This window comes from Ipomoea nil, unplaced genomic scaffold, assembly GCF_001879475.1.
Source record: "Ipomoea nil cultivar Tokyo-kokei standard unplaced genomic scaffold, Asagao_1.1 scaffold1421, whole genome shotgun sequence".
NCBI lineage: Eukaryota > Viridiplantae > Streptophyta > Magnoliopsida > Solanales > Convolvulaceae > Ipomoea > Ipomoea nil.
In genome coordinates this window covers 7,158,707-7,185,000 of record NW_017617849.1, presented here as the reverse complement: position 1 = coordinate 7,185,000, position 26,294 = coordinate 7,158,707, and the positions used below count along the sequence as shown (strand labels likewise).

General features: G+C 34.4%; 5 protein-coding genes across 7 annotated transcripts; 3 read left to right on the top strand and 2 right to left on the bottom strand.

Moving 5' to 3' along the window:
- Positions 1-3,602: 3,602 nt before the first annotated feature.
- LOC109187248 (ras-related protein RABC2a-like) lies at positions 3,603-6,122 on the top strand. The gene is made up of 6 exons (XM_019337408.1): positions 3,603-4,208; positions 4,929-4,997; positions 5,089-5,154; positions 5,284-5,405; positions 5,489-5,617; positions 5,709-6,122. Exons 1-6 carry the CDS (start codon positions 4,043-4,045, stop codon positions 5,811-5,813), a joined length of 657 nt encoding a protein of 218 aa, XP_019192953.1. The 5' UTR covers positions 3,603-4,042; the 3' UTR covers positions 5,814-6,122.
- A 64-nt stretch (positions 6,123-6,186) lies between these two features.
- Positions 6,187-9,540, top strand: LOC109187247 (monocopper oxidase-like protein SKU5). The gene is made up of 8 exons (XM_019337407.1): positions 6,187-6,661; positions 6,735-6,844; positions 6,942-7,212; positions 7,476-7,590; positions 7,845-8,208; positions 8,562-8,930; positions 9,015-9,271; positions 9,372-9,540. Exons 1-8 carry the CDS (start codon positions 6,530-6,532, stop codon positions 9,422-9,424), a joined length of 1,671 nt encoding a protein of 556 aa, XP_019192952.1. The 5' UTR covers positions 6,187-6,529; the 3' UTR covers positions 9,425-9,540.
- A 2,121-nt stretch (positions 9,541-11,661) lies between these two features.
- On the top strand, positions 11,662-15,366 carry LOC109187253 (monocopper oxidase-like protein SKS2). Its single transcript, XM_019337418.1, has 10 exons — positions 11,662-11,794; positions 11,898-12,010; positions 12,244-12,514; positions 12,879-12,999; positions 13,204-13,564; positions 13,655-14,029; positions 14,255-14,333; positions 14,653-14,830; positions 14,927-15,041; positions 15,125-15,366. The coding sequence occupies exons 2-10, from the start codon at positions 11,955-11,957 to the stop codon at positions 15,162-15,164; spliced, it is 1,596 nt and encodes a 531-aa protein (XP_019192963.1). The 5' UTR covers positions 11,662-11,794; positions 11,898-11,954; the 3' UTR covers positions 15,165-15,366.
- A 163-nt stretch (positions 15,367-15,529) lies between these two features.
- LOC109187254 (hyccin) lies at positions 15,530-16,921 on the bottom strand. The gene has a single exon (XM_019337419.1). The coding sequence runs from the start codon at positions 16,770-16,772 to the stop codon at positions 15,702-15,704; it is 1,071 nt and encodes a 356-aa protein (XP_019192964.1). The 5' UTR covers positions 16,773-16,921; the 3' UTR covers positions 15,530-15,701.
- Positions 16,922-19,243: 2,322 nt separating this feature from the next.
- Positions 19,244-20,709, bottom strand: LOC109187255. 3 transcript variants are annotated; one of them, XM_019337422.1, is made up of 4 exons: positions 20,571-20,709; positions 19,869-20,478; positions 19,648-19,829; positions 19,244-19,603 (listed from the first exon to the last, which is right to left on the bottom strand). In XM_019337422.1, exons 1-3 carry the CDS (start codon positions 20,619-20,621, stop codon positions 19,687-19,689), a joined length of 804 nt encoding a protein of 267 aa, XP_019192967.1. In that variant the 5' UTR covers positions 20,622-20,709; the 3' UTR covers positions 19,244-19,603; positions 19,648-19,686. The 3 variants fall into 3 exon arrangements, with proteins under 3 accessions (XP_019192967.1, XP_019192965.1, XP_019192966.1); XM_019337420.1 differs by having other exon boundaries at positions 19,648-20,478; XM_019337421.1 differs by having other exon boundaries at positions 19,244-19,597; positions 19,648-20,478.
- Between the last annotated feature and the right edge of the window lie 5,585 nt (positions 20,710-26,294).

Below are 26,294 nucleotides of genomic sequence, written 5' to 3'. Positions count from 1 at the left end.
TAATAGTAAAATATCTTAATGATTATTTTCCTTATACTGCTTATTGATTCTTTTTCATTTTTCAGAGTGTAGAAAACATTTACATGAATAATATTTCCTTCCATTATTTTCCATATTTACATATTATTATTAATTTTCTTTTCAATATTATTATTAATTGTTTGGGAGTACGACTTCCTTCCATTCTTTTTCATTTTTTTTCATATTATTATTAATTGTTTAGGCGGGAGCTTGTAAAGGATGATTTGTTTTTATTAATTAATATAGAATATAAATATAGATTAATATAGAATATACATTACCAATTAAAATAAGTTTTTTTTTAAAAAAAAAAATTATATTGAACAATAATATTACCAATTATTATTATTATTATTATTATTATTATTATTATTATTATTATTATTATTATTATTATTATTGGTTCACATAGTTGAATTATTTATTTTTTATTTAATTATTATAAACATAAATGATATTTTACTAATTAATTTATGATATTTATCAAATTTTATTTTTTAAATATAGTGTTTTATCCATGCATTGCACGGAATTTTATTTTTGTTATTATGAATTTAAAATAAAAATAGAAAAAATAAAAAGATTCTCTAATATATTCTCTAATCATGTACATATTTAGATAAATTTATAGAAAAAATTCATATAATTAAGTTGATTTATTCCAAATTGTATTTCATATGTATATATGAAATTTAAAAATATGAATAATAAAAACTAAGGGAATTGTATTTAGAAATCAATAAAAAAATGTAAATTCTAAATTTTGTATGAATAAATAAATATTCTAATCGGACGCATATCCTTATATGATTGTATAATACTTTGTATATACACATAATATTTATTAAATAGGTATATAGGAAAGTCCTATAATATAATTTCATTAATTATAATTTATATTGATAGATTTATACTTAAAAAATTATATTTAGAAATTTAAAGAGTATATGTATGTATATTTAAAAAAAAATTATAAATATTCATGTTTTGTTAATTTTATAATTTCATTTCTTTAATTATATTTCATATTTTATTAATTATAATTTAATGAAAGTGTCACAAATATGTCTACGGAAGAAATCATATATTTCTCAATTTCATTAATTATATTAATTATTATTACCAAATATTGTGACAATTACCACAATAATTTCATCAATTATAACATTTATTTTCTTCCAATATTTAAATACATTACCATAAAATTACCATAATAATAACACAAAATAAGGAAAGAAAAATTATGAGAATAATCTATATCTATATATAATTAAAAGTAAAATCCTCCTAACCAAGTTTATCCCCAAAACTTAGGGGCATATATATATAAATTGCATATTTACCATATATGCATATTTTGTGTCTATATAGTATAATTTTTGGTATCAAACATTTGAATGGTAATAAACGGGGGAAAATGTCAACATACAAATGATAATTCTTTTATTACTATACTAATTTTAATGGTAATTCATTAATTACTATATTTCACGATGAGTCAGCCTGTTCATGCCCATCATTTTTCAAGAAACATAGAAATAAAATAGTCAATTATTAAAATTGTTTATGATTTCATTTTTAATTTTTGTCTAAAGTTAAAGATATATATTTTCGGCGATTATAACATTTTTTGTATTAACTGAAAATTTAAAAGTTTTACCTTTTTTGAGATCTCTTACCATTTTATAATTTCAATATTATGCGATTTTGAACTCATCCATGGTGTACAAATACACTCTATATGACCATACAAAATCCATTGAGGAGACATTTGCACTGAAGAGTAAACTTCTCCTTAAACTAAATTCGGGTGTCAAGAAAATCTCCGTTTTCATTCATAATGATATTCCTATTGCTGAGTCTCTCATCACTGTTCGGTACATCAATGATGTCTAGATTTCTGGGTCTTCCATTGTTCCCTTTGATCCTTATGATTGTGCCATTGCCAGTATTTTTTTATTTGGGTTCAGTACAACGTGAATTTTTTTGGGAGGTTTCTCTAATTAAATTTTTGGTTAAAAATTTATATTTCCTTTGTATTTTATTTTATTACTTTTTTATTTATTTATACTAATATGTGAATGGAGTAACACAAAATCTGAAATTGTATTTGTTATTTATTCCTTCTTTTTAAATAATCATTATTTTTGTGTTTTACAAAAATTTAGAAAAAATCAAATATAGCGAGATTTTTAATAGGTTAAACAAACACTCTACTCAATGATATATATAAAAATGCTGTGAAATGCTGTAAAATGAACTCTGCTTGGTAAAAAAAAAACATAGAAACTTGAATGACATGTACAAATCTCGAAGTCAACATACTAACTCTAAGTTTCAGAAAATCTTACAAAATTATCAAAATTACCGTCTTTATCATCCTCGACCGCATCTCTACAATCTTCCATAAAAACTAAACCAATAGGGTTCTGTTATAAATGCTCTTCCTCCTCAATTTCCTTTTGTTGAAGCAGAGCCTCCTTAAGTATCTTCAAACTCATACCAAATGATATAAACTGCAAAACATATTGAAGTATGTGAGAATATAGTTAGAAAAATGTAGAAAATTCATACAAAAAGAAAGCAGAGAGATGAGTCTGAGATTCTTTGATTGAAGAAGCCATTGTATTTATAGGTAGAAAATACTAATTCAAAAGGAAAGTGTAATAATTTATTTATTTAAGGGAAAGTATAATAATTTATTTATTTAAGGTAATAACATTATTTATTTATTTATTTATTAATTTATTTATTTTCCATTTGACATTTACTTACCAAATAAGTTTTACTACAAAAGTTTTGGAGGAAAAATTTGTTAGGAGAATTTTACTTTTATATATATATATATATATATATATATATATATATATATATATATATATATATATATATATATATATATATATAGATGTTCAGCGAATCAGTTGCCCCCCACACTTGCGAATAGTTATGGTTCTCAGTCTGTTTTAATTGGGAGGATTCTCCCTGAACTCTTTGTTACATTTGTTTTTATTAATGCATTATTAGTTTTCCTTTCAAAAAAAAAAAAGGTTTGTATTCTTGATTATTTATTATTTATTGCAAGTCCAATGGGCCTCGCAAATGGATATACATGGGCCCAACAGTTTACAGTAACAAATTTCAACATACATGACTTAAAACATTAGGTCCACTTGTACAAATGAGCCTGTCCATTATACAAAACATTTCATGTTGATATTGTTTTAGTATTGGCCAATAAAACGGTTAAAATGGGCTTAGTCTCATAGATCAATCCACCTCTAAACCTATTGAGGTAGAGGATAAGTTGGGGATTTATAGGCCCATCTCGCCTTGCCAAACTGGAGGCATGATGAGTTGGCTTAAATCACTGATTCAGTAAATAATATTTGAAAAAAGATATCAATATTCAAATTTTGACAGCTCATAGTAGATACGGATATTTAATTATGTCTGCTGATCCATCGAGTCGAGCCCCCAAAATGCCTATTGTACAATTGTGGAAAGATTTACAAACACTCATCAATGATTGTAGTATTCAATACAAACCAAAAAAAAATGTTTATAAAAACACATGCCGTAATCAAGAACAAACGGCGTTAAATCTACGGAAGCACCCTGGGAAAGGGCAAAAATGGGAAGCTGACGCCAATAAAAAACGAAAAGATCACGGAAGATGAAGCCGGTGACGCAACCTCGACGGGCCCAGAAGCTGGCGCGTGGACGACAGAGTGAGTGAAAACACGACATTTGTCTCGCCACCTCTCACTCTCACCCGCCAACTCTGCACCCAACCTTTTCAAACAATCTTTTCATTTTGTTTTAACACATAAATATCGTTGTCGGATTATTATTATCTTAATACTGGTAGTTTTGAATTTCTTGCTACCTCTTTTCATCTCAACCTACCCTGTTTCTCTCTCCAACAAAACTGCCACCTCCTCCATGTAGAGAGAGAGAGAAGAAGAAGAAGAAGAAGAAGAAGAAGAAGAAAACAGTGATAGAAATCTGCAGTGCAGTGATGATGGAGACAAAAGGCGGGAAGATGATGATGAGTTATAAAGGGTGTGGGTATGAATATTCGTTCAAGATTCTGTTGATAGGAGATTCTGGTGTGGGCAAGAGTAGTCTGCTTCTAAGCTTCATTTCTCATCACTATCCTCTCCAAAATCCCTCCCCCACCATTGGTAAGCCTTAAACCACTCAAATACTTGGACATTTTCTGGGTTTTATTTTTTGATATATAGCTTCATATACTCTATGAACTTTGATCATATAATCGTTTAAAAATGATGCATTATTGATTTTAAAGAATTATAGTTCTTGGAATATCTAGAGACTAGAGAGCAGTATCTATGTGCTGTGTAATTTGTTTGTGTGTTTTAAGACGTAGAGTGAAAGTGGTTGATTGCTTTAAATTTAAGGGGGCTGCTGATGAGTCCTTTTGAATTTTGATGGTTGGTAGGACTAGTTAAATTGGTTTAATTACTTGTAGTGTGGAAACGTATATAGATTAGAATGTTGATTAGGAGAGGTTTGTTTAGTTAGTCAACATAACAAAAAACTTGCCCGTGAGCTCTTCATAGGTTATATCTAATGTGGTGGACTACTGGGTCACCGTGATTACGCTTTCACTATCTTGTCTCCTTTAGTTAAGGAGTGGGTGTGGAGCCATTGGGGCGAGGATATTTTGCCTTTTAACATAACAAAAAGTTAAGAACTTTGATTCTTTCCATACAAAATCATTGACATCAAACATCCTATATATTGGTCTTCTTGATTTAAGCCGGTCAACTATGAATAATAGACTGATTTATCTTCTTGTGGTTAGAGCCATAAGGCCAGTTATCCAGTGCATACTTTCGAATAGTGATTTATTGTCGAAGTTTAACTTTGGCCATGTTTAGGTGTGGACTTCAAGATCCGGGTGCTAACCATTGGTGGGAAAAGATTGAAGTTGACGATTTGGGATACAGGTGAGTAATATATGAAACCATTATATTATATTGGCTCAAAAGTGGTATCCCATTTAGTTGTTTTGTCACTGGCCTGCATATATATATGCAGGTGGACAGGAGAGGTTTGGGACATTGATAAGCTCTTATTATAGAGGGGCACATGGAATTATACTTGGTAAGCCCACCACCATCATTTCTACTCAATTCCAGACAACTTTCTTAATTCCTACAACTTTGTCATCACACTTTCCTACAACATATGACCCATGTTCTATCTATGTCTGCTTTTGATTGCTTGTTTTAGTTTATGATGTCACGAGGCGGGACACCTTTACAAACTTATCGAAAATCTGGAGGAAGGAGATAGAGCGTTACTCCACAAATCCAGAGTGCATCAAGATGCTAGTCGGAAACAAAGTTGACAGGGTGAGTTGAATTGCCAATCTCGGATGGTTAGTGTATGTAATTATGTATCGTATCGTCTAGTTAATGACTTATTGGATTTTCAGGATAACGAAAGGGCTGTGAGTAGAGAGGAAGGAATGGCGTTTGCACAGAAACACAAATGCCTGTTTCTTGAATGTAGTGCCAAGACCAGAGAAAATGTGCCCCAGTGTTTTCGAGATCTTACTCTCAAGGTACACTATATATATAGCACGATTCAACACCCGATTTTTTCTTAGAAATGTCTGCCAATCGGTTTAGTTTGCTTTCGTTTTTTCGTAACAGATACTAGAGGTACCAAGCTTGTTAGAGAAAGGATCCAATGTTGTGAAGAACCAAATTTTGAAACAAAAGGAAATCGACGAAAACAAAAGCAAATGTTGTTCGTGATTCGACTTTAATGTGTGATGCAGACTACTGTTTAGAAGAGGGAAACAAAATGATCCTCCATTTTTGCTGGGGAAGAAGATATATATCTAAAGAAGACAAAAACTTTTGGGCTTGGATGTTCAGATCTGACCTGTTTCTCTCCTGAAACATCATGGGATAAGATCATTTCAGGGAACAGAGATCATATTTGTGTACATTTTTTTTTTGTTTGATTTCTTTAATGTTCAGAACACATAAAATAGATGACTACAGCTTATATCATCAGGAGATACAATACTGGTTTGAATGAAAACAGTTCTCTTGGCAGAATATTTTGTGCCAATGCAACAAGGTTCTCCTGCTTTATTTGATGTTAGAAGTTCTTAGGTTTATTGCTAAAGACAAGAACTTTGTACATGGGTTTATCATTAAACACAGCAAAAACTAGGATGATTTGAAACTGTCAAAGCCAGACCCACACACAGATTCTTGATTCTTTACAATGTCTCGGAGTTAACTAGGCTTTTCAAGCTGGCAAAGACTGCAATATCTGCATATCTCTCTGACCTTTTCTTGCCGGCCTCATTCTTGACTCTTTCTATTTGTAAAGACAATCGGTTTAGACATTTAGTTGAAACAGAACAAAGCTCAGAATCAATTCTGTTCGTCTTCATTGATAGGCTGCACTGTATATATATATTGTCAACTACATGGGAGAAAATTAAAGCTCAGGATCAATGGCTCCTAGCAGGTGGCTGATTCTGAGTCTGATTGTGGCTGTCTTAGCTCAAGTGAATTGCATTGATATCTATTACCAGTGGAGAGTTTCCTTAGACTACTTTCTGGATCCTCTTGGAGGTTCTAAGCCTGTAAGTTAATTTTGATCAAATTAGTTATATCTCGTTTACTTGAACACCACAATCACTGTTCTAAAATTTGCAGGTGATCACCATCAATGGGATGTTTCCAGGCCCTCTGATCAATTCCACAACTAATGATGTTGTTCATGTCAACGTCTTCAACGATATGAAGGAGCCTCTGCTCATAACATGGTACGTTTTATGTGGAATTGGTCTCGAGATCTCCCTAACGAACATTAATTGCAGCTAACTTTGTACTAGGATGTTTCTGATATCATGGTTTTTGAAGGAATGGGATACAGCAGAGGCTAAACTCATGGCAGGATGGAGTATCTGGAACCAATTGCCCCATTGAGCCTGCCACAAACTGGACTTATGTTTTCCAGACTAAAGATCAGATTGGGACTTACACCTATTTCCCTTCCATCCTTCTGCAGAAGGTGGCTGGAGGATATGGCTCGATTCGTGTCAACAACCGCGATGTCATACTTGTCCCCTTCCCGAAACCAGAAGCCGAGTTTGACCTTCTCATCGGGGACTGGTTCCGAGATGATCACAAGGTAACTATGCCCGCGTCACTACTGGAAATTATGGAATTTCCGACCACCTGAAAGTGATCTTAAATCAAGTCAAAAGCCTTGTTCCGACCACTTTTAGTATCGAGAAAAATCTTTATTGTTATTTCCGATCACTTTTTGCTTTCAACTCAATTTAAGATCAGGTGGTCGAAAATTTCATAATTTCCAACAGTGTGTGCACACACAAGAATACTCTTTGTGTGTAGTTGCAGTTTCATCTGTCTGCATTTTCTGGTGCCTCACAGCTTCTTAGGATTTACTCAAGATTCAAGTCCTACGCCTCTTACCTTGACGAGCCTGACGCGATTCTGATCAATGGCAAGGCGCCTGCAAACCCCGAGTCTTTCACTGTCACTAAAGGTACAAAAAGATAGATGCAGCAGAAACACACACTACGAAAATTATGGAATTTCCGACCACCTGAAAGTAATCTTAAATAAGTTAAAAGCTTACCACTTTTGGTATCTGGAAAAGTTTGTGTTTCTATTTCCGACCACTTTTTACTTTCGACTTGATTTAAGATCAGTTTCAGGTGGTCGGAAATTCTATCTTTGAACTTCTAATAAAGGAATTTTGCCTGAATTTCTATTTTGGGGGTGATGATTATATTGCAGGGAAGACATATCGGTTAAGGATATCAAACGTTGGAAGTGTGTTCAGCTTCAATGTCAGAATCCAGAACCATAAAATGGTGGTGGTGGAAACAGAAGGCTCTTACACCAACCAGATAACGTTAGACTCCCTGGACGTGCACGTTGGACAGTCATACTCAGTTCTTGTTTCTGCAGATCAAGACGATGAAGATTACTACATTGTCGCTGCTCCCAAGCTTCACGAAGCCAACGAAACCAGCCCTCTCGTCGCCAAAGGGATACTGCATTACGCCGGTTCCGTCGCTGCAAAGCCCGCCGGACCTTTGCCGGAAGGCCCTGACCCCTTTGATCTCCAGTTTTCAATCAACCAAGCAAAATCTATCAGGTAATTAAGCATTATATTAGTTTCCATTATATATACCCAGTTTGGTAAAACAATGGAAGGCCAATTTTGGCTTATTTGACCCTATTAATTGTTTGATTTAGTTAAAATATTAATTTTTTGAGAACAGTATTTATAACAAACATCTATAAGTTAACAACTAATTTACCAAACATTTTTTTATAGTCAGCTATTGTTATCAACTATTTATACCTTCTAATTAACCCAATCAGCTAACAACCCATTTTACCAAAGAAGGCCTATAATCACAAGATGAAGATGTTAATTAATTAAGTGATGATGAATATATATATATATATATATATATATATATATATATATATATATATATATAGGTGGAACTTGACAGCCGGAGCGGCGAGGCCTAATCCACAAGGGACGTTCAACGTCACCAATATTACACTGTCGCAGACCTTCGTCCTCCATGGCTCCAAGGGCGAAATCCGAGGAACCCCGCGCTACCTAGTCAACAACGTCTCGTATCGAACACCAGACACCCCATTGAAGCTCGCCGATTACTTCGTCAATGGCGCCGGCGTCTACGAACTCGACGACTTCCCAACTCACTCCGTCAAAGACGCTGCAGATTACGGCGTCTCCATCGTCTCCGGCACCCATAAAGGCTGGCTGGAAATCGTCTTCCAGAATCACCTCGCCGTCATGGATTCTTGGCACTTAGATGGCTTTGGCATGCACGTCGTAGGGTAATTAAGCTTATTATCTTATATCTTGAATTGAATAATCATACTAGGTTGTATATATTAATAATTTTGCTGATCGAAATATAGATATGGAGACGGAGAATGGACGCCGGCGGCGCGTGAGACGTACAATGTGTATGATCCGGTGGTCCGGTCGACGGTGCAAGTGTACCCGGGAGGATGGACGGCGGTGTATGTGTTCCTGGACAATCCAGGAATGTGGAACTTGAGATCACAACATGTTAAACATTGGTACCTGGGACAACAACTCTACATCAGAGTTCACGACGATGATCCTAATCCGGCCAAGGAGAAGCCACCGCCGTCCAACCTCCTCCTATGTGGTTAGCTCCGATCCGTTTACCTTTAATTTCTTAAAATTTGAATCAACTTAATTATTTCTTTCTATCTAATTTTTCGGTCACAATACTCCTTTTTTGGCAGGCATGTTTGCAACTTCACCTTCACCCGCTCCCGCTCCTCAAGCAGGAGGGTGATTACATATTTTAGTTAAAAAAATTAGCATATAATTTTATCATTGTGTTATAAATGTTCTCGATAATTTATAAATAATATTCACTTTATTCAGTGTATCAACTATCAAAGATGATAATTTTATAAATCTTTATTCTTCCTTGATCAACATCAAGATCAAGTTTCATGTAATGTATCATGGTTGAAAACTTTATTAATTTATTACATTTTATTGGTATCATGGTTGAAAATTAAGCTTTGTATATTTTTTTGGTTGGTCGGATAGAAATGGATGGAGATAGCGAAATTTTGGTGTATAAATATAGGAGTTTAATTTTCAACTTCAAATCAATGTTACGTTCCGTATAATCATGTTTGATGAATTACTACGTAAGTAACTATATATGTACGCTAAAATTTGAAAATGACAATTAAGGCTAATTAACGATACTGGCAGGTAGTGCCAAATATAAACTGCGTACACGCTAATACGCTTAATCTAATAATCTTATACGGAGTTTTTTTTTATTTTTTTTTATTTTTATTATCTGATAGTATACACTAAGTAAATCATGCTAATAATCTTGACCCTGTTTGGTAAAATAATTAGCTTATCAACTAATTTTGGTTTATTTGATCACTATTAATTGTTTGACTTAATGGTGTGGTGGCGGTGGTTGTAGTGGTGGTGGTGGCGACCACGACAACGATGGTTCGTGGTAGTGGTGGTGTGGTGACAATGGTGGTGGTAGTGGTGTGGGGTTGGGTGTGGATGTTATAAAATGACTTTCCAAAAAAAAAGATGAGAAATTATTTTCAAAGAAAATGAAAGTATTTTCTTTTGACCAAACAATCATTTTCGATTATTTGATTCACATTTTTCACTCTTTACCAAACATTTGGAAACTTGAAAAATGATACCCATTTTTCACATTTCCAAACACATCATATATGTTTAACCATGATGATAAGAATGTAAATTTATTTTCTTTTCAAAAAAAAAAAAAAAGAAGAAAAAGAATATGGTGTTTGTATAATTCTGGGTTAACAATCAAGCTTAAAAGTCCCACATTGAGGAACACTCTACCAACTAAAAATGACTACATCAAGAGTAAGTGATGAGCTATTTTCCCATAACTTAAAAGACTAAAAACTGTCATTTTTTCTATTTATAAATTCAAAAGCTGCATAAATATAAATGACAAGAAATTATTATAAAGAAAATATCTATGCAATTAATTAATACATGAAATTTAACACAAAATATCTATACGCTTTATAATGTTAACGTTCGGAGTAATTAACTTTTTAAGTCATAATATCACTGATTTTTTAAATCTTAAAAAAAAAAGAATTAAGATAAAAACCATTAAATTAAATTTCAAAATTAAAGAAAAAACCGAAAAATTTTGGGTGTTTAAAAATGTTTTGAATAGTTCTAACGATTTATTATCAGTTATTTTACTCATAATAATAAATTACCATTGTATAAATCAGAAGGTTACGAAAAGGATGAAGACAATAAACTTGTTGCCTAGCCAGTATCGTTCCAGCCTATAGTTAATATCAAGAAACGCCGTTTAAACTATGCTTAAACAACAATGATAAAAATATAATAAATTTTTTAAAATTATAATCGATACTTATACAATAATGGTAAAAACTAAAAAGACACAAAACACTAACTAGGTTGGTTAAATTATTTACTTGATTATTATTAGGTTCCAAGTTTGACTACCAGAACAACTTGTTGACTTAGTTTGGGTCGATATTAGGCTAGTTTATTACATTGTTGTCCTTTAATATGCTAGAGTCATAGGGCAAAATTTACATAGTGCACAGCCAAGATCGGATGATATCTACAAGTTTCTTTTGTCACTTAAAAAATACAAAAAAATCTGTAGTTGTCCAGCTAACTGTTCACTCAACTAGATTAAGGTGGCAGGCCTTGAGAATTTCAAACTTAGTTTTCCAAGTAACGATGCTATAAATGGTGAAGATTGTTACATATATCTCTAAAGTTGATTCAATTCGCAGGCGGCAGCCAGTTTAGGCCAAGCTGTCTTTTACAAGAACAGATAATAAGAAGCGTTTCCGACAACCAAACAACGTCGTAACATCCATCTTTCTGAAGACCGTCTTGTCTGGTCTGTTTCGTATTCATCGATCTTCTTGATAGAGTGAAGGCCGGAGCTATCGGAGAATTTACAAACTAAAGTCGGCGCCGGCGCCGGAAAATGAAGGTGGTGGCAAGCTTCATCTCCTCCTCAGTTCCTCGTCTTCTTTTTCTTCTTCTTCTTCTTCTGGGCATTGTTGCAGAGGGAGAGGACATTTTTCTGGATTGGCACGTCGCGCTTAACACCACCATCAAACCTGTTTCTGCGGATCAGCCGGTACACAACACACAATTTCGATTTTCTTCGTTAGTTTCTTGAAATTAATAAAAGTTTTTGGTTGAATCTATAGACAGTATGATTATGGTTATTATATATATAGGTGATTACTATCAATGATGAGTTCCCTGGACCTCTACTCAATGCCACAACCAATGACATGGTTCATGTTAATGTCTTCAACCACATGGATTCTGAGCCACTTCTAATTACTTGGTAATTTACCTTAACCTTCCCATCAGTTTATTGTTTATTTTCAAATTACAATTTGCATTTGCATTAAATGTCCGCTTACAAATTGACTTAAACTACTTTTTTATATATATTTTTTGTCTTATTAATTAAAGATTAAGCCATTAAAGTATTCAATCAAATAATGTCAGAAGAAAAGTTTTAGAGAAGAACATCACTAATTTATAAATTATGATGACATTGGGCCGGGCCTGCAGGAATGGAATACAACAAAGGCTAAATTCATGGCAGGATGGAGTGTCGGGCACAAACTGTCCGATCCAACCCGGAAAGAATTGGACTTATGTCTTTCAAATCAAGGATCAGATTGGGAGCTTCTTCTATTTTCCCTCCATCAACTTTCAAAAGGCGGGCGGTGGGTTCGGGCCCATTCGGATCAACAATCGAGCTTTCATTAGTTTGCCGTTCCCTAAACCAGATGCCGAATATGATCTCCTCATTGGGGATTGGTATAACCAAAGTTTCCAGGTATCTATAAATTTTTATAACGCCAAACATTGTGAATATGATTCCTTATCCGTTTTTATTATTTTATTTTTAACTTGTGATATAAGTTAATGGTTGAAATAATGAATGGAGATAAAGCTTGCTAGAATGTCTAGTTAGCTGTAAGATTAGGAGTTCAAACCCCAGTATGATTATTAGACTCCTTTGTGGTGGACAACAGTTGCGTGCAACATACGGAACATGTTTCACTAGTGCACTTCTCGTGAATTAACCGTTATTATGAAAGATATATTATATATATCTAATGAAAAAATTTAATCTTTTAACTTTACTATAACAAGTGTGGCATTGATAACATTTCTTATTTTGTTGTGCCAAATGATAGACAATTCGGAGGGAATTGGATTTGCCAGAGACAAAACCACCAAATATGATACTTATGAATGGCAAAGGATCATACCTGGACTCAAAAGCAAAAACTCATGAATCCTTCACAGTCACAAAAGGTATTGCACACATTATATTTTCCAACAAAGTAATTGCTAACCTAAGATGCAATTAAGTGTATGTTTTATGATTTATCGTTGCTCTCACCCTGAGAAGCCCTTTACTTCTCGGGTTCATACTTCAGCCTATAGAATTATAAAGTTGGGGGTAAATCACGGTGATTAAGTAGCTTTTTAGATTGATTTGTTGTTGCTATTCTGCAGGTAAAACCTATAGGTTTAGGATTTCAAATGTGGGAACAACATGGAGTGTGAACTTCAGGATTCAAAATCATAGAATGGATGTGGTTGAGACAGAAGGATCCTACGTTAACAAATTAATGGTTGATTCTCTTGATGTTCATGTTGGCCAATCATACTCCGTTATCGTCACGGCAGACCAAAACGTTGGCGATTATTATATCGTGGGCAGTGCAAAATTAGTTAACGTCACGAGTAACAGCTCTCTTGTTTCCGTTGGTGTTCTACACTACCACAACTCAACTACCCATCCTAACGGGTCGCTACCTGTCGGACCCGACCCGTTTGACATCAACTCCTCCGTCACCCAAGCTAGATTAATCACGTAAATAATGTTACACTAATTTTTCGAGTGACAAAAACCAAAATGTTACACTGATTTGATTTAACAAAAATATAATGTTTGTTTGTACAGGTGGAATCTGACGGCGGGGGCAGCTAGGCCTAACCCACAAGGATCGTTCAATGTATCAAACGTGACGTTATCACAGAGCTTTATTCTTCTTGGATCCACGTCCAAGATCCATTCTCGTGTAAGATACACCGTTAACAACGTCTCATACCTCACCCCCGATACACCGTTAAAGTTGGCGGATTACGCCTTGAACGGCGGCTCCGGCGTGTTTGAGCTGGATAAATATCCGGCCAACACTAGCCTGTCCAAGGCGGAGAACGGAACCTTTGTGGTTTCTGGCACACACAAAGGATGGCTAGAAATTGTGTTTAAGAATGATTTGGACAATGCCATGGACTCGTGGCATTTGGATGGATACGGGTTCTATGTTGTTGGGTGAGTATATTATATTATTTATGTGATAGCCCTTAGTTAGTATCTAAGTTAAGTTGTCCATAGTTAATCGACTCAAACTCAAACTAAGAAGCTCATAGGCAACTTCTATGGAGAGCTAAACTTAAAACATTGTGGTTATCTAACTAACTGTTCAACCAATTTAGTTGGGGTCACTACAATATAATTGTTTACTAGTAACCCTTTTTATTATCATTTCATATACAGGATAGGTTTTGGGGAGTGGTCACCAGAATCGCGACAAACATATAACCGTTATGATCCAGTTGTTCGTTCTACTGTTCAGGTATTCATTCTTATTTTCAAAAGGTCGAACCCCAACCCTAAGGGCCTCCACACCTCGACCCGACAGAACATCTGAGAGGATGTAAATCATGTAACTCAACTGAACATAAACCACAGAGGCTAGACTTCTACTGCTCACAAGAAGCCCCCTCACTTTGAGAGGTTGCTCCCACACTGTGAAACTCGATCCCTAATCATTCTTTCCAAACCTCATCTCTATGACCAGTTGAGTTGTCCATGCGGGCTGATATTCATCAGATTAATGATAACATGTGACGTTAGTAGCAGAAAGGTTGTTAATTAATATTATGATGATGCAGGTGTACCCTAAAGGATGGACAGCAGTTTATGTATACTTAGCGAATCCAGGGATGTGGAATTTGAGGTCACAACATTTGAAGAAATGGTACCTGGGCCAAGAGCTCTACATTAGAGTATATGATCCTGATCCCAACCCTGCCAAAGAGAAACCTCCACCCCAAAATCTACTTTATTGTGGTCAGTTTAATTTTCAATGCATTTTCATTTGGAAAGCTTTAAACAAATTTATTTAACTTAAATTAATTATTTTTTTACACTTTAATTTCTCGCCAGGAAAAGTACAACCACCACCATCTCCACCTCCGCCTCAAACACCACCACCAAATCCAAATATAGTGCCGCCGCCGGCACCCGTGCCAGCCAGTGCAACAATGTCACAAATGCGATGGTAATTAATAATCTACTAATTGATATTTTCTTAACTCAAAAATTGTTAAATAACTAATCTAATTGTATTTTCCATGGCGACAGGTTTAACATTGGCGTAATACTTGTTCTCTTTATACTTTAAATGGAGGTGGAGATATCAGATATATGGATATATAGTCTGAGTTTAATTAGAATCTTGTTGTAACCAAGTCATGATCAACTTGACTGGGATTACCCATCTTCATCTAAAGCTATCATAGGACATTGTTATGACAATCATGGGTTAATGCGGTCCATCTTCCGATTGTAAAACTATACATTTTAATGTTATTTTACATATTGTATGCCCAATGATACAGATGATTATAGGTATGGTAATGGTAATGCATGCTAATATGTTGCAATAATATAATATTAAATATATTGAAGTACAAATGTTTCATTTGATCTAAATTTTAATTTCATAGGAGACAATAAACCAAACTAAGTTTTGTAAAAGATTACACGTTCGATTCCTATCAGAACAGCCTATTAGCCTTCCAGACAACCTAGACTGGTTTACATTTTTGTGATTCTTTGACTATCAGACTCATAAGACAAGGTTTACATAGTACATAATTTATACAATTAAGTAGAAGAAGAAGTGAAGAAAAGAAAAGATCAGAAATGGATGGTGAGGTCAAAGAGTGATCTTGTTGGAGAATGTTATCTCCGTGTAATCGATTTCATCACCAGCAGCATCTTCTGCGAACTTGGCAAGCTTAAGAAGACTGCCAGTGGCAAGAATGTCCTTAGGGCTGATGTCATGCAACGCCCTGGCGTAAAGACACCGGCATGCCGCCCGTGCGGCCTCCTGCAACTCCTTTTTCTGGTGATTGGCCATCATACAATGCCCTAAGATCCTTAACGTCGGATGTAGAATCTCCCGTGAAAGATTTATCCTCCCTTTCTTTCTCTCTTCCTTGCTGGAGATTGATGACCCCGCCGCCGCCGGTGCCGTGCTGTCTCCGATGAGTAGGTTATTGTTTTTTCCGGTTTGGGTGGTTTCGCTGGGATCGCAGCCTTTTTCGCCGGCCCAGATTTTGCAGAACTCGCAGAAATCGAGCTTGGATTGGAGGGGGATCTGGGAGATTTTGCTGTAGAATAATTCTAAGGCGACGCCGACGATTCTCGCCCGTTTGGTCGACCGGACGCTGCTGAAGGGCTCTAAGCTGGAGGATATGACGGCCAATGCTAACTCCGTGGAGCTGCTCTTAGCGGTCTGTTTGGTTTCGTGGTAAATGCTTGAATGCGAGAGGTCGGGGATAGTGACGGTGACGGCTTGGCCGTTACGGGCGACGGTTTCGTGGGCGTATAGGGCTAAGAGGATGGCTTCGAATCCCGCGAGGGGCTTGTGGAGGGCGACGCGGGAGAGGTAGACGCCGGCGATGATGGGGAGGAAGCGGAGGACGACGAGGTGGAGATCGGGCTCTGAGGAGTGGAAGGTGTCGTAGAGCCAGCGGCAGAGGCTGTTGTCGCCGGCGCTGGAGTCCGGCTGCCGGAGGAGGTCGGAGATTTGGGATGCGATCTCGGAGTCATGGAGGAGGGAGAACGCCGGCGTCTCGGAGGAGGTGAGTGACGACGGGACGCGGCGGACGATGGAGGCGAGGGCTTTGATGGCGGTGTTTGCCTTGGTGTAGGAATCGGACCATGAAATATGTTGCTTAGCGGGGGCGGGGGCAGCGCCTTCTGAGTCAAAATCGGTGGACATTTGCGGCGGAGGTGGGTGGCGCGTGGAGGTTGCAGAGTTACCGATGTAAATGGAAAATTAGGTGACGAGGAACGTAGTAAAAATAGTTTTTACTTGTGAATGGAGAAAATTCAGGAGGAGTAAATGGTGGATCTTTCAACAGCAGAGTAATTTTTATTTTTATTTTCAAAATCCTATTTTCCTCTTCTTCTTCTTATTTTTTTTTTAAAAAATAAAAATTAATTTTGTAACTACCACGTCATCTAATCAATCCGTCAACAGGTCACTTTAGTTCAATTGTTTGAATTTGTGCGGTTCATAGATCTGATTGTAGTCTTTTTGAGTTGGATGATCTAATTGCTGTTTGATGTGTAGTTCAATGACCTATTTTACACTTATTCTTTAATTTAATTAAGCGTTGAAATTGGTACTCGTATATAGAGTAAATACCCAAAATGGTCCCTCGACTATAGCTAAATTCACAAATTGGTCTTCGACTTTCAATTTCAGCCAATTAAGTCCTTAACTTTGTAATTTTAACACAATTTGGTCCTCTATCTATTTGACCATTTGTTGATTGTGATTTTTGAGGATATATATGTAATTTCATGGTCCATCATCGGTTTTTTAAGGTTCCGGTTGCATTTCCAAACCGCACTGTTACATTCGAATCCACTGCCGAAAGCAATCTATCAAATCCGGTCGCTTTTCTTCATCCTCCCTTTGGATTCAATGTAGTTGAGTTCGTACCAGAGCGAAGAAGACGACGTGTTTCCGAACCGGTGCAACGTCATCCTGGAGGCCTCCACGTGCTCCGACGAGAGCTGAAGGTTCTTCTGGAGATCGTCGATCGCGGTCAACAAACGGTCAAATAGATGGAGAATCGAATCGTGTCAAAATTACAAAGTTAAGGACTTAATTGGTTGAAATTGAAAGTCGAAAACTAATTTATTATGAATTTAGCTATAGTCGGGGGACCATTTTGGGTATTTACTCTTGTATATATAATATATGACATCCCCAATTTTGTTAAATGAATATTTGTATTTGGGCTTGTGTGTCTTTGCTTGCATGGATTGGACCATCCACAATTTAATGAAACAAAGAGGATATTGCCGGCCGGCCGGCCGGCCTATTCACTCCTCCCCGCCTATCATACTTTAACTTCAAGCTTTTGTCCCACAATTTCAAACTTAATAGTTCAACTAACTCTACTCTGTCCCCTTTATTTTCATTCTCTTATGGACTTAGACATTCAAGACAAATCAAGGATAATTGTTAAAAAAAAAATTTGAGAACACGAAGATATAAATTAGTGTAAGTTACTCATAGTTGACATACTCAAATCAAGAAGAATAGCTCTCGTGGGAAGTCAAATTTAGAACCTTGTGGTTACCAATTTACAACTAATTAAGAGATTATGTGACAATGAGAAACTTAAGTGATTCATATACTATACATAACAAAACAAAGTTACAACTTTTTTGATAATTAAGTTTCTCCCTTTAGTATAATCAAGATTTGAAAATGTGTCATATCATATAATTAGGGAATACATATTTAATATTTTGGGTATATAATTTAAGACATGGATATCACTCTTGTGATTGGACTAGTATATCAAGAACTATATTACTTGATCAAGAAATGTATTCCCATACAGATATTTTGAGTTATAGCCACCATTTCATCCAATGAGACTATTGGAGGGTTTCCTTTTGAAGCAATAACAATTTTTTTTTAAATAATTAAAAATTGCATGATAATGAAATAAAAGTAGTTCATGATGAATTGGATGCTATTTTAATGGCAGACAGAGGCCATGCATGGTAGGTGCACTTTGATGGAAAAGTAGGATATCTGGAATCTCTAAGATTGCTTCTTCAACTCATATTTATGCATAATCAACTTCACTTTAACATGATTGTGACCCTAAAGCAAAGGATAATTACAAATATTACTAACCACAACTTTACTTCCATTCCATTATTGTATTAAATTACACAATTCTCCCTGCTCAATCATCACCATTTTTTATTTATGAGAAAGTCCGTAGTTACTATTATCCAAAGATACGTTCTGGATGAAGCTCACTTTGTGACTCTAAAAATCGGACTACAATAAGATTTGTCTTAAATCGACTCAAACCAAATCAAATGTCTGACTAACTTCACTCAATAATCAATTCATCACCACCTATACCTCTACAACTCTGCATAATCTCTCGATTAAGATACACTTGTACAACAATCATCCTTATAAGGCTATAATCTATAAATTTTTTCACCATACTTATACATTATACAATAAGATTAAGTTTATTAGGACATCTTATTAGACGAATGTTAAGATGTCCTGATAAATTGTTATATGTTAAGATTATGAGTTTTGAATAATTTTTCATCGTTCTCAAAATTATTAATTGAAGTAGTTGTGTTGCACTCTAAGTTTTTCATTCAATTAAATTAAATAATAAGAGGTAAGAAAAAGAATTTGTTAAATGAAAGGATTGAATTGATTTCCAAAACCATAGTATTAGTGGGATTCATGGTTGAAGGAGAAACAAATCAAAAGGCCATTCATAATTAGGCCTTCTTAAGCTCTGTCTCTCTCCTAAAATTAGTAATGAAGGATGCTTAGTTTCTAAGGCAAACCAGTACTAATTAATCCTAAACAATCTCTTTTCTTTTTGGTTTTTTTTTTTTTTTTTTTTTTTTTTGGTTCTTCCTAATTGGATGCATGCATGATACCATCCAGGCCATGTCATTCTGAGTAACTTTCCCAGAATGTTCAATTCTTAACAGTATGACAAGGATGGATATATGTATGCTTTCTGGTTAATATATATATATATATATATATATATATATATATATATATATATATATATATATATAGTAATGATAATGGAGGCGAATTGATGCCCGCGCCGCCGCTAGCTAGCAGAGATGATGTTGGTGGTCATCAATGGCGATATGTGGTTAAGGGCTTTTTGGTACTTTGAGGGAGATGGAGAGTCGCACGCGCCATTTGCCGGCCTCTTCTTGCTGAAATAACCCATGCCGCCGGTGGCGGCGGCGGAGTCCTGGAGGAGCAGCCGCTGCTGCGTGGGGGTGGAGGAAGCGGAGGGGGAAATTGTGACCGGCGGGATGTCGACGGAGTTGAGCTGAGGCGGCGGGTGTTGCCACTCCGGGAGAGGGCCGGCGAGGAGGAGCGTTTGGAGTAACGGCCCCGCTTCCATCACCGCCTGCAAGAATTTCCCCTTCTCCGGCAACGGCATTTTCGCCGCGATTTTATCCGTCACGTCAACACCCACAAACTTCGGAGTAATCGCCCCCGTCGCAATCGGCGGCGGCGTTGACGAGCGTTGACCCGGAGCAACATTAACAACAACGTTGTAGTTGTGGTTGTTGTTTTCCTCAGAATCCGACGACTGATCTTCATTGCTCGCCGCCGTGGTCGTGGCGCTAGAAGGCGGCCGGGCCTCCACAATGCCGCCGCGCGGTTGCCTCTGAATCTGCAGATTCTGCCGGAGAAGCTGTTTCTCTAATCCTAACCTCCGGCATTCCTCCATAGCCTCATCCCTCTCCTTCATAATCCTCCCCAGAAGATTCCTGAGCCGCACGATTTCTTGATCCTTCTTCGCAATCTCATCACGAGCACAAACAACTGTGTTCTCCAACTCCAACGTCGTATACAACAGAGAATGTTTCAGCTCCTCGATTCCCTGCACTCAAACCAACACATTTAACTTCAATTCTCATCAAAATCTCCAACAACAACAACATTAACAAAGATAGAATGAGTTAAAGTAGTTACCTCTTCTTGGAAAAAGTAAGGCAAGACAAGAGGGCTACATTGGTCTTCCATGTTAAGTGTGTAAACTAAGTAGTGTTTGGTTGAAAGAAGCTAAAGAAGAGAACACATACATCAAAGAGAAATGAATTAGGTATGACTTGTGAGGTATTGGTTACTCTCCCTACTTATAATGGGGTTTAAACTTTAAGGTGGGTTGCTTTCCCTTTTTTGATTAATAATTTTGTATTTTGATTTATGAGAAAGTCCGTAATTACTACTGACAATCATTATGCATGGATCATGATCCACCTTACAAGATAAATCACTGACATAATGTTTATTTGTAGTATAATAAAAATTTATTTTTAATACTTTGAATGTTTTTTTTTTGTCTGTACTGAAAGTTCATTTTTAAGTATACTACTTAAAAATAAACTTTTAATATACTAAAAATGAATATTAATATGTGGTATATAATCTAATTTGCTTGATATTGAAGATACATTATATTTTGGGTGAAGGGCGACTGGCTTGTGAACCTAGCTAGTCGACAAAGGACTACAAGGGATGAAATTAATCTAGGTTGTTCATAGTTAACGAGTTAATTAAACCAAGAAAATTGATAGATAGTTCTCAAAGTCAAATGTGAAATCTTATGATTATACTATTAAGTCATTATGATTATACTATTAAGTCAATTGTTTGATTAATTTGATTGGTTGCTAGTTAATTTTAGATTTTTTCCCTTATGGATAATGGAAAGGGTAGTATGGTTAATTAAGTTGGTGCAAGCTTTTTAGCAATAAAACTATATAAGATTCTTCATATTCGACGGGGGGCGGGGGTTGGGGGTGGAATGTGAACTGCTGGACTAAAGTTGACGGCCGTAACGTCGTCTGAAATAGTGAGTCCCAACTTGTGTAAATTAAAATAATTAATCGTAACGTTGACGCGCACGGTTGAGTAAATATAACAGCTATATATCCTTGTCTTCGGTCCTCCATAGTCGTTTTGCATTTATTTTGTTTTATTACTCCGCATTATCTATTTTATAAAAATTCTACAATATTAAAAATGTACTACTATTATAAATAGAAAAGAATAATGACATTTTTAAAAATAGAATGATAATTAATAATTAAAAAAATCTAATGCTTATTTATAATATTTTTTTTTTCAATATTTCAGAATTTTTCTTATTTTATTATGTTTGTAAATTAGAAAAAAAAAAAAAAACGTAATCAATGATATTTTGTTTTGTTTTTCTTTTTTCATTGGAAACTGATTAGACACCCATAAATAGTAAAACAATGACATCCCATGCTAAAAGAATGTACAAATTTTGCATAGTGAGTAAAAAAGTCTATTAATCAGATAGTTATCATGATTTATCCCTTAACATCCAATACAATCAACACAATTATTGGTCTCACGATAAATATGTATGAACTATAATAATATCAAATTTTACAAGAACTCAGTTCTATATTAATCGATGCTTAACTGCCTATTAGATATTAAATTCACAATTTAAAAAGAAAAGAAAACGAAATGTGTGTATATAAACTTATAAAGTAATGTTCACGCTTTTAGGTTGGGCAGATTCTTAATTATTTGATGAAATAATGAGTTAATCAACATTTTGGTCTCTCAATTGTTTTACAACTGTCAATGTAGTTCATAGTTTTTAATTTTAACTAATTTGATTACAAATTGTTTAAAGTTTTGTCAATTAAATCTTTTAGGAACTAAAATGGTGATTTTGAAAGTGCTTAATTAACAAAATTTTGAACAATTCGATGATTAAATTGGTTAAAATTAAAAATTATAAACTACATTAACAATTGATCTGGAAATAATTAAGGGATCAAAATGTTGATTTTCTCTAAAATAATGGATACCCTTTTTGTTTAAATTGAAACCTTTTTATGCATATTAACTATTAATGCATATATATATATATATATATATATATATATATATTGTGTAAAATATATGTTTAAAAATGATTAAGTCCTTCACACGTGATGAGTTTAGGCTTCTCCACCAGACCGGCCATGTCAATTGTGTCACAGGCAAGATCTAAAGAAATTATCTACAATATAATCAGATCATCAACTGCATTCTTTGGGGCCAATCAAAATATTCTTCTTAAGTCAGGAAAGGATGTATGATTGAGTGAAACATATATAATTCGATCTCATACAGTCATACTACAAGCTTACATGTTCGTCTTTTTATCAACACTTTCTTAATCCAGTCCAATGTATATATAGGATTTTCTTAATACGATTTACCTTTTCAGTGTAGTTTGTAGATAATAAAAAGAGAGAATATGTGGCTAGCTAACTCCCTCCCGGCCTTCAACAAATTTCTATTATTATATTTCTTCATCTTCTTCTCTCTTGCGTATATTATATTCACTTTATGACATTGTAAGCTATTACATGCACACGAGTAGAGTTCATCCCACACGCACCCTTGAATAGTGGATTTCCCTCGTCACTCAAAAAAAAAAAAATATTTTTCTTAAAATCAAGATTATCTTATAATATAGTAAATCAACCAATTATATAACTCATCCATAAAAATGTGAAGAAATTTTATTTCTAAAAAAAATCTCAAAGTGTAGCTTGCAAATCTTGAATCTTGAGATATGTTTGGACTATAGTTAACTAATTAATTAAATATACCAACATCTATTATGTATATATAAGTATATAACTATATATGCACCCAACAACTAGTTTGCAAATGTTGAATTTCTGAGTGTTTCTTGGTTTGAGGCCACAAGACATTTCTTAGATTCACACCTAAGTGCTAAGAACACCTGTGAGTGCAACAGTGAGGTTGAATTTAAATTCATTTATATGTATTGATATTGTGAGTGTTTTTTTTTTTTTCTTATATATAAAAAAATATAGCTAATGACTATTTAATTGTAATCAAATCAAACCCACACATTAAACTAAACAGTTTGGTCAGAGTAAAAGACATATAGCTTATTAGTAAATGGTAATGGTGAAATGATTGTACACCATTGATCCAAAGACTTTTTGCCCTTTCCATGTATATGCTATTGTTTTCCTTTTTGACTCCATAAAAGATATATAGAAATATATATATATATATATATATATATATATATATATACACGCTTGCGAGTTGAATAGATGCACGACTGCCCGAATGCACCCCAACTACTCAGCTTCGTCAAAGGTCTCCATCCTGTGTAAGTTTTTCTCTAATAATATATATTATTTATTAGAGCCTTAATTAAGTGGTGCAAGTTGACTAGACTTATTAAGTGGTCTGGTTAGACTGAATAACTAGAAGTTGTTAGTCAACCAGACTCTGTGCCTAATATAATCCTGGACTGATGGGATACAGGATGATTGATGTTAGCACATTCAGTTACGGTACTCAGACTGCTCAGTAGATAACAGTACACCATCTAGGGTTCTGAGTCAGGTATGAGGCAAAACATGGCTAACGGTCTACCGTTATAGGCAACAGGAACATCAACTATGGCCAACAGGAACATCAACTATGGCTGGAGACTACATAGCTACGCTTCCGCTCTCATACGAGGTCAGATTTCTTGTATACTATGGTTCAATATACTAACATCCCGTCCTTCAGGAATGCCTGGAGTAGTTGTGGTGCATTCATGCAGTAGTTTACAAGTTCTCAATTAATGTATAGTTTTTAATCACACTTTATATATAATAATACTAAAATAGAATATCAAATACATTTTTAATATATTAAAAATACATTATTTATTATATTGAAGGTACCTTACATACATATATAATGTACTCTTAGTATGTTTAAAATATACATTTTATTGCATGCAACCCCAAAGTTCATAAGTTTGAAATTAATATATGGCATAGCTAGGCGGCCTAATATTTAAGATTGTTGATGTGCAAATTGAGGACTACGGAGACAAAAGATGCGTTATTCGTGGATTCATCGGATACTATCCAACAACACTCTCCAACTTAATTGACGTGAAGTAAGCTTAGTAACATTAAGATTATATTCTCGAATTATTAGTTCTCATCTTTTATTGATTACACACTTAATTCGATAGTATTTGGAAGAAAAAATCAATGTTCGAACTAAGATTGTGATTTTGGTCTTTAAAGGTCAATTGCATGTTGCTACATCTAGAGTTAGAAATCTCAAAGGTCTAAAAATTTTGATCCGTGGTGACTCTAAAATTGTAATTCAATTACTATTGTAGTTTACTAAATTCTTAAAAATTTGTAATATTAAATACTATGTACTAAATTTTTAATATAGTTTAAGATTTGTAGTAATCACCCACCTTAAATATTATTTTAATTGTAAATATATTTATGTTCATAATTTTATAATAGAAATTCACACATAATAATTATTAAATAACAAAAATTATATTATATATATATATATGAATAAACCTCATATAGGGCATATTTTTATAACATATTTTTCGTGCATCGCACGGGACAAATACTAGTTATATATAATAATACTAAAATAGATGAATCAGATTAACTTTCACATTTTACTTGAAAATTATTCCCACAAAAATAATCTTCTCCATATATATGTGTGGACATGGAAACGAAAATTACAAATAAAATTTAATTGATGTTAACAACTCTTATTTGTTTTATTTGCCGCACAATGAAAGTGACCCCTTTTGACTGTTACGGGGTACAAGATCAAAATGTCTTCTAAAAAGGCTGTATGTGTGAGAATTACCAGACAATCTTTAGAATTTCACTTGTTTATTGTTAGTCAATTTTTCATATAGAACTATGGTGCATAAATATTTTTTAAAATTACTTTGAAATGACTTTCTCTGTAGTTAGTATGCAATGTGATAATTAAACTAACATGATTTCATTTTCACGAATTATACTATAAAACCACACCCTATTCTTGGAATATTGTCCGAAGACCGATGGGAAGAGTCTTGATTTTAATACATTGTTGGCGAATGACAATATATAATTTGGTATAGTATTGTTAGTTTTGACAATAATATTGGTCAATTTCAACGAGTTGATTGAAAATAGTCACAATTTTTTGTTTAAATCGTCAAAGTTGAAATACTTGTTACCAATAAGAAAAAAAGTTTTTTTTTCCAACTAATTTTGAGTGATAAAAAAATAATAGACTGACAATAGTGTGGGGAGTCTCATGAATTTAAAAACTAGGCTTCACTACAAGGAGCAATCTACACTTATAATCCAACATCTACCACCACATGTAGATGTAGAATTTGTTTAGAGTTTCACAAAGAAACTTTTATAAAGCATTAATATATTTGTTAACACCATCTCGATTGAACCCGTTGAATAGGTCTTCTCAACTACTTCTCCTGTCTAGTTTATTAACTATTACACAAAAACAAAGTTTATGTAGAGCGTACCTTTGGATATTAGTTACGGATTTTCCTCGTTGTCAAAAAAAAAAAAAAAAAAAAAAAATAGTAACATAAGCTATTTTAGATCAAACTCAGTCAGTTGAATTATTAAAAGCTGTGTTTTATCTTGACCAACATGTTAAAGTGGAAGTAAAATTGCACATTTACGGAGTACATTTTAATTTGTATATATTATTCTCAATCGGAATAATAATTCCAGCAATGGTCCTTCGACTATATTGATTTTCCAAAATTAGTCCTTGACTTTTAATTTGGACACTTTAGGTCCCTTGACTTTCAATTTCTTTTCAATTGAGGTC

Excerpts from the sequence above, each read along its gene's own strand:
- LOC109187248 (XM_019337408.1), top strand. The coding sequence starts at position 4,043 with ATGATGGAGACAAAAGGCGGGAAGATGATGATGAGTTATAAAGGGTGT. Across the intron at positions 4,998-5,088 it reads GTTGACGATTTGGGATACAG|GTGGACAGGAGAGGTTTGGG; the intron begins GTGAGTAATATA and ends ATATATATGCAG. Across the intron at positions 5,155-5,283 it reads GGCACATGGAATTATACTTG|TTTATGATGTCACGAGGCGG; the intron begins GTAAGCCCACCA and ends TGCTTGTTTTAG.
- LOC109187247 (XM_019337407.1), top strand. The coding sequence starts at position 6,530 with ATGGCTCCTAGCAGGTGGCTGATTCTGAGTCTGATTGTGGCTGTCTTA. Across the intron at positions 7,591-7,844 it reads GTCTTTCACTGTCACTAAAG|GGAAGACATATCGGTTAAGG; the intron begins GTACAAAAAGAT and ends ATTATATTGCAG. Across the intron at positions 8,209-8,561 it reads AACCAAGCAAAATCTATCAG|GTGGAACTTGACAGCCGGAG; the intron begins GTAATTAAGCAT and ends ATATATATATAG.
- LOC109187253 (XM_019337418.1), top strand. The coding sequence starts at position 11,955 with ATGGTTCATGTTAATGTCTTCAACCACATGGATTCTGAGCCACTTCTA. Across the intron at positions 12,515-12,878 it reads GGTATAACCAAAGTTTCCAG|ACAATTCGGAGGGAATTGGA; the intron begins GTATCTATAAAT and ends GCCAAATGATAG. Across the intron at positions 13,565-13,654 it reads ACCCAAGCTAGATTAATCAC|GTGGAATCTGACGGCGGGGG; the intron begins GTAAATAATGTT and ends TTGTTTGTACAG.
- LOC109187254 (XM_019337419.1), bottom strand. The coding sequence starts at position 16,772 with ATGTCCACCGATTTTGACTCAGAAGGCGCTGCCCCCGCCCCCGCTAAG.
- LOC109187255 (XM_019337420.1), bottom strand. The coding sequence starts at position 20,621 with ATGGAAGACCAATGTAGCCCTCTTGTCTTGCCTTACTTTTTCCAAGAA. Across the intron at positions 20,479-20,570 it reads CTTACTTTTTCCAAGAAGAG|GGAATCGAGGAGCTGAAACA; the intron begins GTAACTACTTTA and ends GTTTGAGTGCAG.